The 14196-nt window shown below is 34.4% G+C and overlaps 1 protein-coding gene across 4 annotated transcripts in view; it reads right to left on the reverse strand.

Annotated features, from left to right (window-relative positions):
- Positions 1-14196, reverse strand: part of DPH6 (diphthamine biosynthesis 6) — a 183701-nt gene that overhangs the window by 22403 nt on the left and 147102 nt on the right. For all 4 annotated transcript variants that reach the window (XM_064713980.1, XM_064713978.1, XM_064713977.1 and 1 more), the window contains one exon: positions 13234-13639. In XM_064713980.1, the coding sequence (XP_064570050.1) occupies positions 13234-13639 (406 nt within the window). The remainder of the gene's footprint in view (positions 1-13233; positions 13640-14196) is intronic.

A 14196-nucleotide genomic window follows, 5' to 3' on the forward strand; every position in this document is an offset into this window, starting at 1 on the left:
TGGTGCATTGAAAAATGAGTTTGGAGAGCCCTGAGCAGCTATTGCCATGCTGTTCCCCCTTTATGAATAGACAGAACACTTCCAGTGCAGCACTTTGAAAACTAAGAACAAGCCAAGAGGAATTTGCAGAGTTACAATCAGATGCAAATAAAATTTTGGATGAAAACTGAAGTATAACGTTTTTTAGATATACTTCATAATACTAGAAACTTAAAATGGTCTCTGAAAACATTGGGCCTGAATCCTATCTAAGAAGAAAATGATGGCAGGCTGCTTAGGCAAATAATGGACACATGAAAAACCCAGAAAATGTTAAGTAGTTCAGCAAAAGACAAAGGTAAAAAGAAAAGCTTAGTACTTAAGTTAAAAAGCTAAATATAACCACAAAGGGCTTGTATTTACCTACATAAAACTATATTTAAAACAGCATGAAGGAAAAGAAGTCTGTACTTAAAAATATCTTCTCTACTCTAAGATGATATTAGGATCAGCTGACTCACAAGGGGAAACTTCTTGGAAGAGACTTGAGAGCAAGAGGATATTCACGTGCATATACATATATATATATGAATATACACTTTTTTTGACTTGTAAGATTCATGTCTAGTCTAATATTCCAAGCTGGGATAAATCAAACTGACTCATATAATGATCATGCTAATGTTATCATATAATGATAACAACGTGAAATATTATATAATAATTTTGGCATCTTTTAAAATACCAATTGTGGCTTCACATATTTTTTTCCAGTAGAGTTATTAAAAATTAAATTTGTATCATTAATTACAAGTAAAGAACTTTAAATAATTTTCAAACTTTAGTAATAATCATATCCTAAAGCTGTACATTCTAGGTCTGTAAATGTTATTTTACTGTAGTGTCATAAAAAAACCATTTTTTTGTATTAAAAAACCCTGGATTATTGACAGTGAAGAAATTTGCTGTAGGTTATGTTATATTTCTGAAAGGAAGAAAATGATACACTCTGAATCAAGTTTCTCCTAAGCATCTACTCTCATCTATCTACCTAGATGCACACGCTATCTCTGTATCAAGCCAGGCAATTGTATGTCAGTATTCACTAAATTTAAAAAAATGCATCATGCAGACATAAGCAGCACAGAAATCCCACCCCCCTCCGCTATGTTTCTAAACAAGAAAAGGAGAATATTTTATGTACATTACTGTGACATGGAAGCGGATAATTTTGATAATAATCACTTACTCAAAAGAATTTAATTACACAGAATATATTTCTATATAAATGTTATATAAATGATATATATATTTCTGTATATAAATTGTGTTTGTGTGGACAATGAAAAACATTTACATTTAATTTTATATTCTGAACTTCACTTTTGATTCAATATAGTTATCACAGTCCTCTGATTATTTAATACTTAGTTCTTCAGGCCTGATAAAATTTGTTAAAGGATTTTTATTTTTTCCCAGTCTTTTTATGGGACCATCTTTAGCAAGATAATTTAAAATGTGAGCTCCAGTTCAGAAAAGCAGATAAACATACATATGAGTGGATTAGGTACCTGCATATGTATTGAACTGGTGCCACATTTGCTAGTTGAATTTTCTATAAGACATTAATTTATATATTGTAAAAATAACTACTATTTCAAATTAGTCCATTTACATGGTACATGTACACATACATAAAGAATTCATAATGGCGTACATTTACTGTTGTAGTTTGCCCATTCTTTTAAAGCTTTTTCCCTGTTGATGCCAGTATAATCTAATAAAGGATAACATGGTATTTCTTACAGCTCCCAAATACTTTCTTAAGTGTTCAATTTCCTTTTTTTATTCTGAAAGACTTTCTCTGAAGTATGTCATAATAATTCATGGCTGTTTCATGTCCTGGAGAAATCCTTCAGGTTTACATTACAAACCACATTAATTTTGAGTGTTTTGCAATACCTAAAGCATACCATTCTAATTGTACCATCTTGCTGCTCTTAATTGATAACATGTGGTTGAGTATAGGAACTGTACAAGTAATAATATTATTTCTCAGTTGGTTTTATATAAAGTAAAAGGCTAAGTTATCACTGCTATGGGTGAAATTGGTGTGCCATGAAGTGAATGTACAGAGGCTACTTCGTGTTCTGTTTTTAAACTAAAAGCTGACACATCACCAAGAACCCAGGAAAAACTATTGCATGAATTTCCTCTTTCTTTTCCTATTTTGCTAAATTTTAAAATGTACGTTATGATATCATGGAATCAACATGAAAGAAGGTTATTCTGTACAGGACAAAGCCCTGAATAATACCAAGCCCAGTATAGGACTGCTTTTATAAAAGGAAACACAGAACACCATCTATAAAACATGAGTAAATGAAAGATTATTTAAATTCATGAAATGTTCTTGGTGCTTAAACACAACTTAGTTACAAGTTTTCTATGGAATGCCTTGATCTTGCACAAACATGTATTGAAGCCACAGACAAACTGCTCAAGGTCAGTGACAGAGGAGACAACAATCTAAACCTACTCAGACAATGACAGTGAGCACTTCATATGGCACTGAGGTGTTGTCTTTAACTGAAAAAAGCCCATTATTACAAAATAAAAATGAAGTTACTGTGCTGTGTAATGAGAGGTGACACTGTGTTTGTAATGTCTCAACAACTCAAACCCAAATTTTCGACTTTATCATGCAAGCTCTGGTCCATTACAATCACTGACTTGAATAATGCTTCAGAAGAAAGTTCCAGTTTGCTTAGGAATCCTGATACCAACACAAAGCTGAGCTTCCCTTCTGAATCAAAGCTGTGCTGCTCTGGTCACTGACTCTACCCCTACCTTAAATCTAGGCCAGCTATCTCCATGCAGATTCTGATGGCACTTAACAGCACTCAGCACTTCTCAGGGGACACATCAGCACTTCACAGCATCAGGAACCTAAAACAATTTTTTTTTGTTTCCAATCTCTCTATTCCTTTTGTTAATACAAAACCTGCTCTTTTTTCAAATCTTGGCAACAATAAACAGGGTGATGTGTTGCATTGTCCATGGCCTGTGTGGACTGTGCATGGTCTGAGAATATTCTTTTGTTTCCATGCCACTATTTTCCTTCTGCAGCAGGGGCAAATAAACATATTAGTGGCTTCTGATTTAATAAATAACACCCAGTAGAATCCAAGCAGTGAATTTCTGTACATGTTTTTGCTTAGTACTTCTGGCTACCAATTGTATTTTCAGCACAGAATATTATGCTTTTATAACAGAATCTTTGGCTTTATAATCCTCTTTGCTATACTCTGGTTTGAGTCAGTCACATTTTCTTTTTCTGGATCAAGAAACTTTAGAATGCTTCCTCTTGATTTTAGGCTCACTATGCCTGCCTTCAAGTTTTACTCTTGTATTTCATGACTTAAGGCTGAGACATGACTTATGTGGTCCATAATAAGGGACAAATGGAAGTTAAAAAGAAAGGACAAAACCAGGAGACCAAAATGGAAGAGCATAAAAGATCAAGCAAGTGGAGTACTTCAAGATGAAGCCTCACATTTTCTATGATCCCTCTTGAAAATGAAACATTAAATTGTGCCCTTGATTTGGATCAACTGTGGTTGAGCTTTTGCCCAGTGATGTTAATAACAATTTCTGTTAATTTCAATAGGTTTGGATTTCATTCTACCTAAAACCCAAAAGAACAGTAGCCAAAGAAATTTGACTTGATTTCCATAGCTCAGATTCTTAGTCTTTGCTGAAAACAAGCTTGAGCTTGTTTTATCTGTCTTGACAAATTACACATCAGAGCAGGAATGATCCTTTGGATGAACTAGAAACTGCAGTCTCTCACTAGAATTATTCTGGTGTAAAATGGGCCAAGGTCTTGCCTCCAATTCCATGGCTTCTTCTGGCTACTGTATGCTGCTTTTCCATCAGCACTTGGACAGGTTTCTTTTGTGTACCAGAAAAATAAACCAATCTTCCTATGCTTGGGCAATCATATGTAAGTCTTAGTGTCTTACAAATAGTGTACTGTTTGCTTTTTCTCCTAAATGATAGTGTGAGAGGCATGACTGGATATTTTTGAAATGTGTCTTACAATGATTAAAATAATCAATTGAGGTTCCTAGCCAGCTCAAATAGAGCTAAAAATATACCATATCTTAGAACAGATCTATTATAGTATGACATGAATGCACCTTGGAACTGATAAAGTCTTGTTATCATAATTGCCTGTGAATGAGTATGCTTTAAGTGATGAGAACTCCGGAAAAGCTTTTTAGCCTCTCTGCAGTATATTCACAAAATTTAAAGGCAAAACCCATTAAAAAATGCAAAAGAATATTGTAAGAAATGTGCTTGACTCCTGCCTAAAACAAAAGTGCTCCTTTCAATCCATACTTGCCAAAGACATTTCCTGAGATGTATCCTATACTTAAACTTATTACAGAATGCGTATTAATTTCTGTGGCGAAGAAGTATTATGCAGCAAGGTTTCTATCAAAATGAAATTTTAACATTCTTTACAAGTTTGAAAAACTCCTACATAAAGAATTATGAAACAAGTTAAGTCAAGAATAAGCAATGCTTTTAATGAAAGCACTGTTAAACAGCTGAGGTGTCTGTTTCCACATTTTTAAAGGATCAAAAGTTTTGGTGCTTTGTATGCTATCAGATAAAAACAATCACAAGAACACAAAATACTAAGAAAACAAAAATTTAAAAAGCCTCATCTAAATATAGAAATCCTTATTATTTCTGTTGTTATTATAGTTTGAGTGACCCAAATACTTGATTAAATCACAGCAGGTAAGTTATGATACATGATATAACACAAAAGAGTTCAAAGCACATTCTATGCAGTTAATGCACAGGGAAGAAAAAGAGTAATCAGTTAAATTAGAATATATTTATCTTCATATATATATCTGTAAAAAATGCCTTAGGCCGGCTTCTATTTGTTCTTTTCATAATAGTTTGGAAATGTCAAGATCTCTGGACTATTTTAAAATGATGAAGTTATGGCCATTAGAAGAGCAATCTCACATCAGATTTGATCTCAGGCTCCTTTCTGGAGCAAGACATGCACTTCAACAAACTCTTCTTCAGGGTTCCACTTAACTGTTCTCACAGAGACCAGTAAGCTGAGTATTGAGGATGTAAAGTTTGGCTGCACAGTCCAACTTTGAGTATGCACCAGAGGCAGTAAACAGGAGAATTTTTTGCTCTAACCCTCTCTGTAGAGTACAAACAGGCCTTGCCTCCTTACTCTGCCTCCTCTCTTCAGGTCCCCTCACTATATTGAAAAGAAACATGGAGACTATGCAGAAGGGCCAAGGGCTGGGGAAACAACTGGACAATGGAACACAAAGGCATCTCATTACTTATCACTCTGATCAATAAATGATCCCTGTGTTCCATGCTGTCTCTGCACTTCAGGAAATTGGCTTCTTTGGCTTCCATTACCCAGATGGACAAAAAATATCCAGGCTACTAAATCAAACTCTGCCTGCAGCACCATCTTCTCATACTGTTAAGCTGCTGCTCATTTGGAGTTTGAATCAGAATATTATGTCAATTTCTTTTTAGCTTCACAATTTTGTAAATGATTATTCTATGTCATTAGATAACAAAAAGATCATGTCTGTCTCCAAGGAAATGGCCAAACTTTTTGGATAACCTCAGAGACTGCTCAGATGAGTTGCTGGCATAGTCCTGACAGTCCTATTTGATACCAGATATATTGAACAGGTAGATCTGGACAATGAAGAGAAGATACCACATCCTACTGCTTGCAGGACAGAGGAATTCAACATAGCTGACACTTGGAAATTTTACAAAAGTACTTTAAGGCATTATCCATTTAACTGCTATACTTATTAGAACCCTTAAAAGTTAGATTTTCAGCAGCTGCATATCTTAAGAAAAGTTTCAACCAGGAAAGCCCAGCTTGTCTTATGACAGTCAAGGCATCTGACAAAACCTGATAGACACCATCAGTGGTGTCTACAGCTGACAAAAGGCAAGATCTGACAGAAATAAATTAACTTTAAGATATTGGAGGCGGAAGCACTAGAGGAGACACCAGAGAGGAAGTAGAAGACTTTCACATAAGATTTATGGATGGTTTTGGCTATCAGTCAGTGCTAGTTCAGACACTTTACCTTTTCTTTTTCTATCCTAGAGTCATACAAATTACTGCCCTGAGCAGAACTGATTCTTCTCAGTGCAGCGATTATGTGACAGAATGACTGACAATGGTCAGCCAGCTAACTAGTTGGAAATGTTTTTCCTTGCAAAATTCAGTATTTTCTTTCACAGATCTATTTTTTTAGGTTTGCTAGACAAAGAGCAAATGGCAAGCATTTTGATGCTAAAGAAGAACAACTCCAGAAGACAAGCTAGCCATGCTACTAGCTTGGTCCTACTACTAGGTCCATCTACTGCAGTATTCTGTTTGAATGGTCCTAAATAAATATCTAGATTAAATAATAACAAGGGGTTCATTATGCTATTATACCCAGATCATTTTGAGCCTCCATTTGTTTTAAGCTTACTGGACTTCCTATGTCAGATGTAATTTCACTCACCCAAATACCACCATAGTTTCTTTTTTCTTCCTTTGTAAATAAAAAGTAATATAGAGATGGATCTATACAAATGATGAAAAGTTCTTTATAAATCAAAGTTATTTAAATGTTTATAGATTTAGAATCATAGAATTGGTACCAAAATATTGGCAAGTTGAAAAAGTCCCAGAGAAAAACTTCCTTTGTAATTGTAAACTGTAATCTGTGATTAAAAATTAAGTTTGTTACAAATGGTTTCTTGATAGCTAGACAGGTCATCTATTCCTCACATATTAAACACCAGATTATACAAATTAGGTGTGCCTGATGTCATGCTTTTATAGCTCTTCTCTGTCAACAAAGCACTAAACCAAGTTTCTCAAAATTAATTTTGTTGTTGTAGTATGGTGTTTGTACTTGATGAATTTTATGCACTTTTATACAGTTAGTATCTGTGGACTTAAAAAATAAATTTCCCACCTTAGAGGACATAAAGCCTAAAGCAGGATCTAATATACTTTAAGCTGCCTCACAGGCATAAATCACTTCTCTATCCAAATTCAGTTGAGAGACAATATTACTATTAAAACAATTCCCCATGTCTTGGATAGCAAACAAAAAAGATACTTTCATATGAGATATTTGCATAACATATAATATATATTTCATAATAGTTTCATAATAGATATTTTGCTAATAATATGCATACATTGACTTGCAGCAGGTACAATACCAGCACAACCTTAAAAAGAATAGAAAAAGTTAAAAATTTCAGCATTTTAACAGCCATTTAATAAATCAGTTCTCTTGACTGGATAGTTTGGGTAGCAATAGCAAGATTTCTCCCTCTGTGGCTCAAGACCAATTTTAGTTACATTTATCTTTTTAAAATGTCATTTCAAACATACTCACAAATCACTATTTTCTAATTGCTTCAGTACATTATAAGCTGATTAATTTCCCAACGTACTAATAAAAGTTTTTTTTTCTGCTTGAACTATTACACCTGGTAATTTTATTTTCTTAACAGGAAACCCAATAAATTAAAATTGAAATTTTCCTCTTTCAGGTTCACAATTCTTCTCACATTTTCCATTGAGAATAAATTAACAGAATTCAATAGAAAACCAAGCTTAAATTTTATAGTCCAGTTTAGAGAGCATCATGACACTTAAAAATATTTTTCTTCAGCCAAATTATATATGTTAGTCACAACAAATACTTCATTTTAGTTTGTGCCTGCAAAGCTTGAGCTAGTGACTGTAATTTGATTTTTAAAGTACTTATTTATCTGCTTCACTGTTACTCAGTAAAGAGTTCTTAATGTCTTTTTAGTTTCTACTCATGTGAGTAGTTCTCCACAACTGCTGAGTAAATACCAATTACTCACATGAGAATGTGTAGACCTACATACAAATGTGGGAAGGTTCAGATTCCAGTTGTCCCCATGGGTATTTTTTTCCCATTGTATAACAGCATATCCTTCAAGAAAGTTAAGTTGAAATAAATTTCTAGTGTGAATTTAAAGTATGTTGCTAAAAAAAATTAAACTTCAATGAACACAGATATTCATTATTGTAAAAATGCATCTTGGTACCTTTAATTGATCTTCTTCCTCCTCTCTCAGATTTACACTACAGAATGCATTCTCTCTGTACTGGAAACTCTGTGTTTTGGAAAACATCTGGAAAATGTGCTGATAATGCCATATCTTATCAAATAGAATAAATCTTACCAGATGGAAAATCTTTAGTTTGAAAGCCGCATGCTGTACATGCATCAGGGTGTTACTCTACCATTGCAAGGACTCTAAATGAATGCCTAGCCATCAGGGCTTCTCTTGCAACAGAATAAAAAATACCATTACAAGTAAGATTTTTTTAGTGTTGAGATGAATTATACTCAGACTGTATTAGATTTTTAAAAAAATACATAGTGTTGTTGATGCTTGATAAACTTGTAAGTACTAAGGGCCTTTTAGACATACATATACAGAGCAGAGCCACTTCAAAGACTAATTATGTAGCAATTTTAATGTTCCTACCCAATGGTCTTTTCCTGTTTTCTTTTGCCTTTTTATATTCCCAGTCCATTTCTTCTTTAGTATTAGAAATGCATTGTGTAATATGGTGTCTGTTGAAAACAGGACATTCTCTATTCCCAAATAAATATTCAAAAACATTTTGCATACATCTTGTGAACAAGGCTTGTTAAATCATAGTGTGATGACTTATAAACATTCATCATTCCTATACGGAAGTATAATCTAGTCAACTGCATGGTATAGCAAATCATCCTGACACGTTTATATTAATGCACATTTGAATGAGAATAAGAAAGAAATAGTCAAATTTATGTTAAAGACTTCTAAAGGCTTAACAGCATCTTACTAAGTATATATGTCAGCTTAATCTAATCCTCCTACTTCTAATACGTTCTGTGGTCTCAGCACGGCGCCCATAATGCTCTTGCATGTTATGAGGGATTGCCTCTGAGAAGTTCACCATCAGTACTACACTTTGTTCAATAAAACTTCACATCTGGTCTTAGGATGACAGAAAGCTATCTGTCTCCAATTTGCATTACAAACCTTTAGCTCCTTTTGACATCCGTAACACCGGCTGTAATAATTTCCAATAACCTGTTACAATACGCCAAGTAGATATATTCCTGGTTCTCATCTTACTGTGTCAGGTAACAACACATTTCTAATATTTATTTGGACAATTTTAAATAAATGACAACTTCTTTATACCAAAAACCCATGCATTATCTAATCAGAGGCTCATTTGAGAAGGCCTGTGGCAGTACTTTCTCCTTTCACTTCAATGATTTTAAGTTCTAATCAGAAAAATGCCACCTTTATTTTTTTTCTGTGCTTCTGCTGGAGGAGACAATACATTTCATTTCATGATCTTAAAAGCATTATTGAAGACTATTTACTAATCTTATGACATGATGGAAGTCCTCCTAAACTGGAACAACTATCTCCTTAATCATCTTTCTTGATTTCTGAGCATCCTAATTTCTACATTTTCTATTACAGATACATGTCTAATGTGTTTCACATTAAAATTGCTTGAAGAAAACTGTCTATTATTCCCCACTACATTATTAATATTATTTTTCTTCAGCAGAAAATGTATCTGCTGGCAAATGAAGACCCAAAAGGACAGACTGACTTGTGGAATTAACAATGTCTAACACAAGTCAGAGATCAAACGTGTCACTAAAGGATCCTCATACAGATGATTAGCAACCTCTACTACCTGAGCTGAATTAATAAATGGTAATTAAAAAACTGGTCTCTCAATATAATTTGCTTTCTGGCATCCACATCAAGGAAACAAATTTTTTTTAAAATTCTGTGTATTAGGTCTGCAGATTTACAAATGAAGATCAGTAATTTCCTGCTTTATCTTCTGTCCCAGTAAAATGGTATTCTGTGTTTGAAAGGCAGTAGCATAAGTACTGTTACCCACCTAGACCTACTCTGCAGCAGAAAGTAAACTTTGGAGGTAGTAGGAATCACCACTGAGATACCCAAATACTTATAATATCTTAAGACAAGTCTACAGAAAAAGGTATGAGTGAGTTTTGGCCGCACTCAGAGCTGACAAGACACAGCTGCTGCTACTGTGGAAACCAGTACTGTTCCCTCTTGGGATCTGCCCCATTCAGATACATGCATTCTACAACAGGACAGGCTCTAGAGGAAAACAGGAAAAACTGGAAGGAGCTATTGAAGGAACAGGAATAAACTGAAAAACTGGATTGGAAAATGGAAAGAGCTATTGTTATCAGAACTTAACAATCTCTAATACCTTGGTCTAGTCTTATAGAAAGGTTAAGATATCTTGGGATTCAAAAGAAAGACATGATACTATCTCTGGTATATTAAAACTGGGAAACACACTAAAGGACACATAGAGTTGCAGTAGTCTCGTCTGTCAAAATTAAAGACAGCCAGTAATAACAGAGAAGATAGAACACAGATTTATGTCATCTTGCTTATGGACACTGTCAATGGGATACTGAAATTAATGGAAACAAATTGGACACCTCAGACAACACTTCTTAAACTGACAATTAATATATTTTTGTGAGTATATTTTGAATTATGAGAAGTAGAATTATACTACTAGTGCAAAATACAGTCAAGGACATTGTTCACTAATAGGCTGCATCATTTTGAAAGCTGATGCTTCACTGGAGACTGAATGTTTTACAAAGCTCCAAGAACACATAATACCAGTATACTTGAATATGTCCTGTGTCTTAACAATATCTTAATAATTAGGCTTCAGATTTTGAACCAGAAAAAGTGTATGCGTGTGTATATATATATATATATATATATATAAATAGCATCCTATCAGATAGAAATTATCAGCAAGACATAAATCAGCAACAACTGCTTTAATTTGAGAAATTATTTTTGAACATACATCATGATTATTCTTCCATTGCATGAACTTTCTAGAAATTTTTCCTAAGAAGCAAAATTTTATTTTTAAATTCTTCATCAGTGAATTAGTGCTCCTTGTAAAGTTAATGTATTCTGTATATTCTACAGATTTGCAAGCATGTATTTCTTACCAGTGGGGATAATAATAAAATTTGTATAATGACAGGAATTATTATGACAGTGCAGAGATCTGAACACAACGAGAATGAACATATGACAATCACACAAATCTTTCAATGTCTATGCTATTGGTAGTATAAAGTGAATGGAACTGAATCAAATTTTTATGCTCACAATTAAGACATTATATTGAGAAATATATTTTATAAAGCAAATGAAATTTTTTTGGAAGTAATTATTCTATGGTCTGAGAAATATCAGAAAGAAAGCAGGCGAAACAGTAATGTTAATCCCATGCCAGAAACATGTTTTATCAGGTTTCCTTTTAGCTCTTAAACAAGATGTAGTAAAAACAACAACATTCTGTCACACTATATGTTCATTCTTTGCTTCCTGGATTAAATATGCTTATTCTATGCCACATTTTTATAGCTTTCAATTCCTGTACTTTAAATCTATTAAACAATGTCAAGTTGAATTTTCTTCAAAAACTGCTGCAGGTTAAGAAAAAAAAATAGGACAGTAGAATATTTGAGGGCTAACATTTATGTCAGCTAATTAATATGGATCAGTTGTGGTCTGCAAGGATTTTTAAAGTGCATGCATGTTTGAGATAAATATAGACTAAGGGTCTGATTTTGTTTCTTCCCGAATTGAAAACAAAGTTCTTACTGATTTTAATACAAGTATGGTCTGCCAGTTTTATACATCTAGCAGATAAAATAAGCTTTTGTGCTGTTGCAAAATGTTAGCTGTCCCAAATAGAGCACAGCTCAAAATGCACATCTGCAACATAAGAACTAAATTGTAATTTTAATATTATATTTATTGCTCTGTTTTCTCTTTACTTGGTAGGGGAATGAGATTCTGAGAAAATAAACACTGGGGGAAAACCCAACAAATTTTTTTGGATAGCAGGTTCTATTTAAATAAGTTAGTTAGAAATCAGCCCAGGTTTAAACCCCGATGCCCTCTATTCAGAGGATATAACACCATGTCCTTTAAAACATTAATATTTCATTATTCATTCTTAAAAGAGTTCCTGCTAGAAGAAATTGGTTATTTGAACATGGTTCCACTCTGTGACAAAAAGAAGCCACAAAATGCACAACTGTTCAAACACTTTTGAGCAAAAGATTTATTCTCCCTACACTGAATTCTAAGGTGGCTGGATTTCTCTTGCATGGAATCACAGGATAATTTAGATTATAGCAAGATTGTATAATCCAACCTCCCACTCAAAATCAGATGTGAGATTAGAACAAAAGTAATCCAGGACTTCACGCTGTTTGGACTTCAGGAAGTTCAAGAACAGAGGCTTTCAATATGAGAAACACACCTGGTACCCAGGAAAAGGAAAAAATATATCATAATTGTAGAACTGTAGAATTATTTCAGTTGGAAAAGGCTTCCAAGAAAGTTGAGTCCAGCCGTAAATCTAACACTGCCAGGTTTACCACTAAGTACCAAGTCTACTACACACCTTTCAAATACCTCCAGCGGTGGTGACCACTACTTTCCTGGGCAGCCTGTTCCAGTGCTTGATAACCCTTGTGATGAAGCAATTATTCCTAATATTCAAGCTCAGCCTCCCATAGAGCAGCTTGAGGCTCTTTCCACTTGTTCTGTCACTTGTTACTCAGGAGAAGAGCTCAGCCCCCAGCTGGCTATGAGCTCCTTTCAGGCAGTTGTAGAGGCTGATGGGGTCTCTTCTGAGCCTCTTTTTCCTCAGGCTAAAACTCCCCAGTTCCCTCACCCTGTCCTCATATAACTTACTCTCTAGACCCTTCACCAGCTCTGTTGTTCTTCTCTAGACATGCTTCAGCACTTCAATGTCTCATTTGCAGTGAGGGCCCCAAAACTGAACACAGGATTTGAGGTCTGGCCTCACCAGTGCTGAGTACAGGGGGACAATCACTGTCCTGGTCTGTTGGCCACACTAATGCTGATGCAGGCCAGGATGCCACTGGCCTTCTTGGCCACCTATCCTTGAAACACTCTTATAAAATTTTTTCTCTTCCTATGAAATTTGATGTAGAAGTAAACAAGAAGTACCTTAGTATTACATCTGCTTCCTGTCATGGTAAGTCTTACCTTTTTGCAGTGTTTCAGCATCAAAGACTTGCTCCTTGAAGAAAGCTCTGAAGGACAAAGGACTGGCACTGCAGTCTTCTGAAAGTTTGTCAACAGCTTGTTTAAACATAGCAGCTAAGTCATGAAGAGGTCCATCTAAATCAAGGTGAGAAGTAGATGAGGAAATCAAGCTCAGGCGTACTGAAATTGATGCACAAGATGCAGAACTAGACTCCACAGATTCACACTCAATTTGGAAGCCCTCTGACAACATCTTCATTGCAAAATGTTTTCTTTGGAGTGGATCATCAACTACTGCAACAACATGCCATTCAATGGCAGCATCTCTGGGTAGGTGAGAGATTACAACCACAGCAAGCAACCCACATACTGCAGTTTCATCATGATACATCTCCGAATCTTCAACCTAAAAGATAAGCAAAATATTGTCCATATTACAGAGTTGTAGAAATCAATGTTGCTCATATTCAGTTAAATCAATGTTGCTCATATTCAGTTAAAATATTAAAAAAGTATATGCAGTTTTTTCATGGAAATTGCTTTTCCCTCAACTTTCCTTATTGAAAAGTCATCTTGAGCAATTATGAATTTATCTGATAGTATCTCCTCATCTTCGTAATCTCAAACCATTACTATTCCTGTACCATTAAAAAAAACCCAACTGATCATAATTTATTTTGTACTCATTCTGCAGTCAAGAGAGATCTTTTTGCATATGGTGACTTTTGTTTGTACCCAAGGTTTTTGAAGAATAAAAAAATGGTAGGATCTACCAAAACTACAGAAATGAATCAGTAAATTATATAAGGTTTGTTTTAAAAATTGGAGTATGAAAGATTCAGTTCAGATACAGCAAAAATATAGTTCAGATAGTTCTAAACAGCAGAATTACCCGGATCAAACCCTCTTAGAAGATAGAATATGGTTTTTAAATAGCAGAGCTCATTGAGAACGTATATTTAA

Source organism: Zonotrichia leucophrys, chromosome 5 (assembly GCF_028769735.1).
Source record: "Zonotrichia leucophrys gambelii isolate GWCS_2022_RI chromosome 5, RI_Zleu_2.0, whole genome shotgun sequence".
Classification (NCBI taxonomy): domain Eukaryota; kingdom Metazoa; phylum Chordata; class Aves; order Passeriformes; family Passerellidae; genus Zonotrichia; species Zonotrichia leucophrys.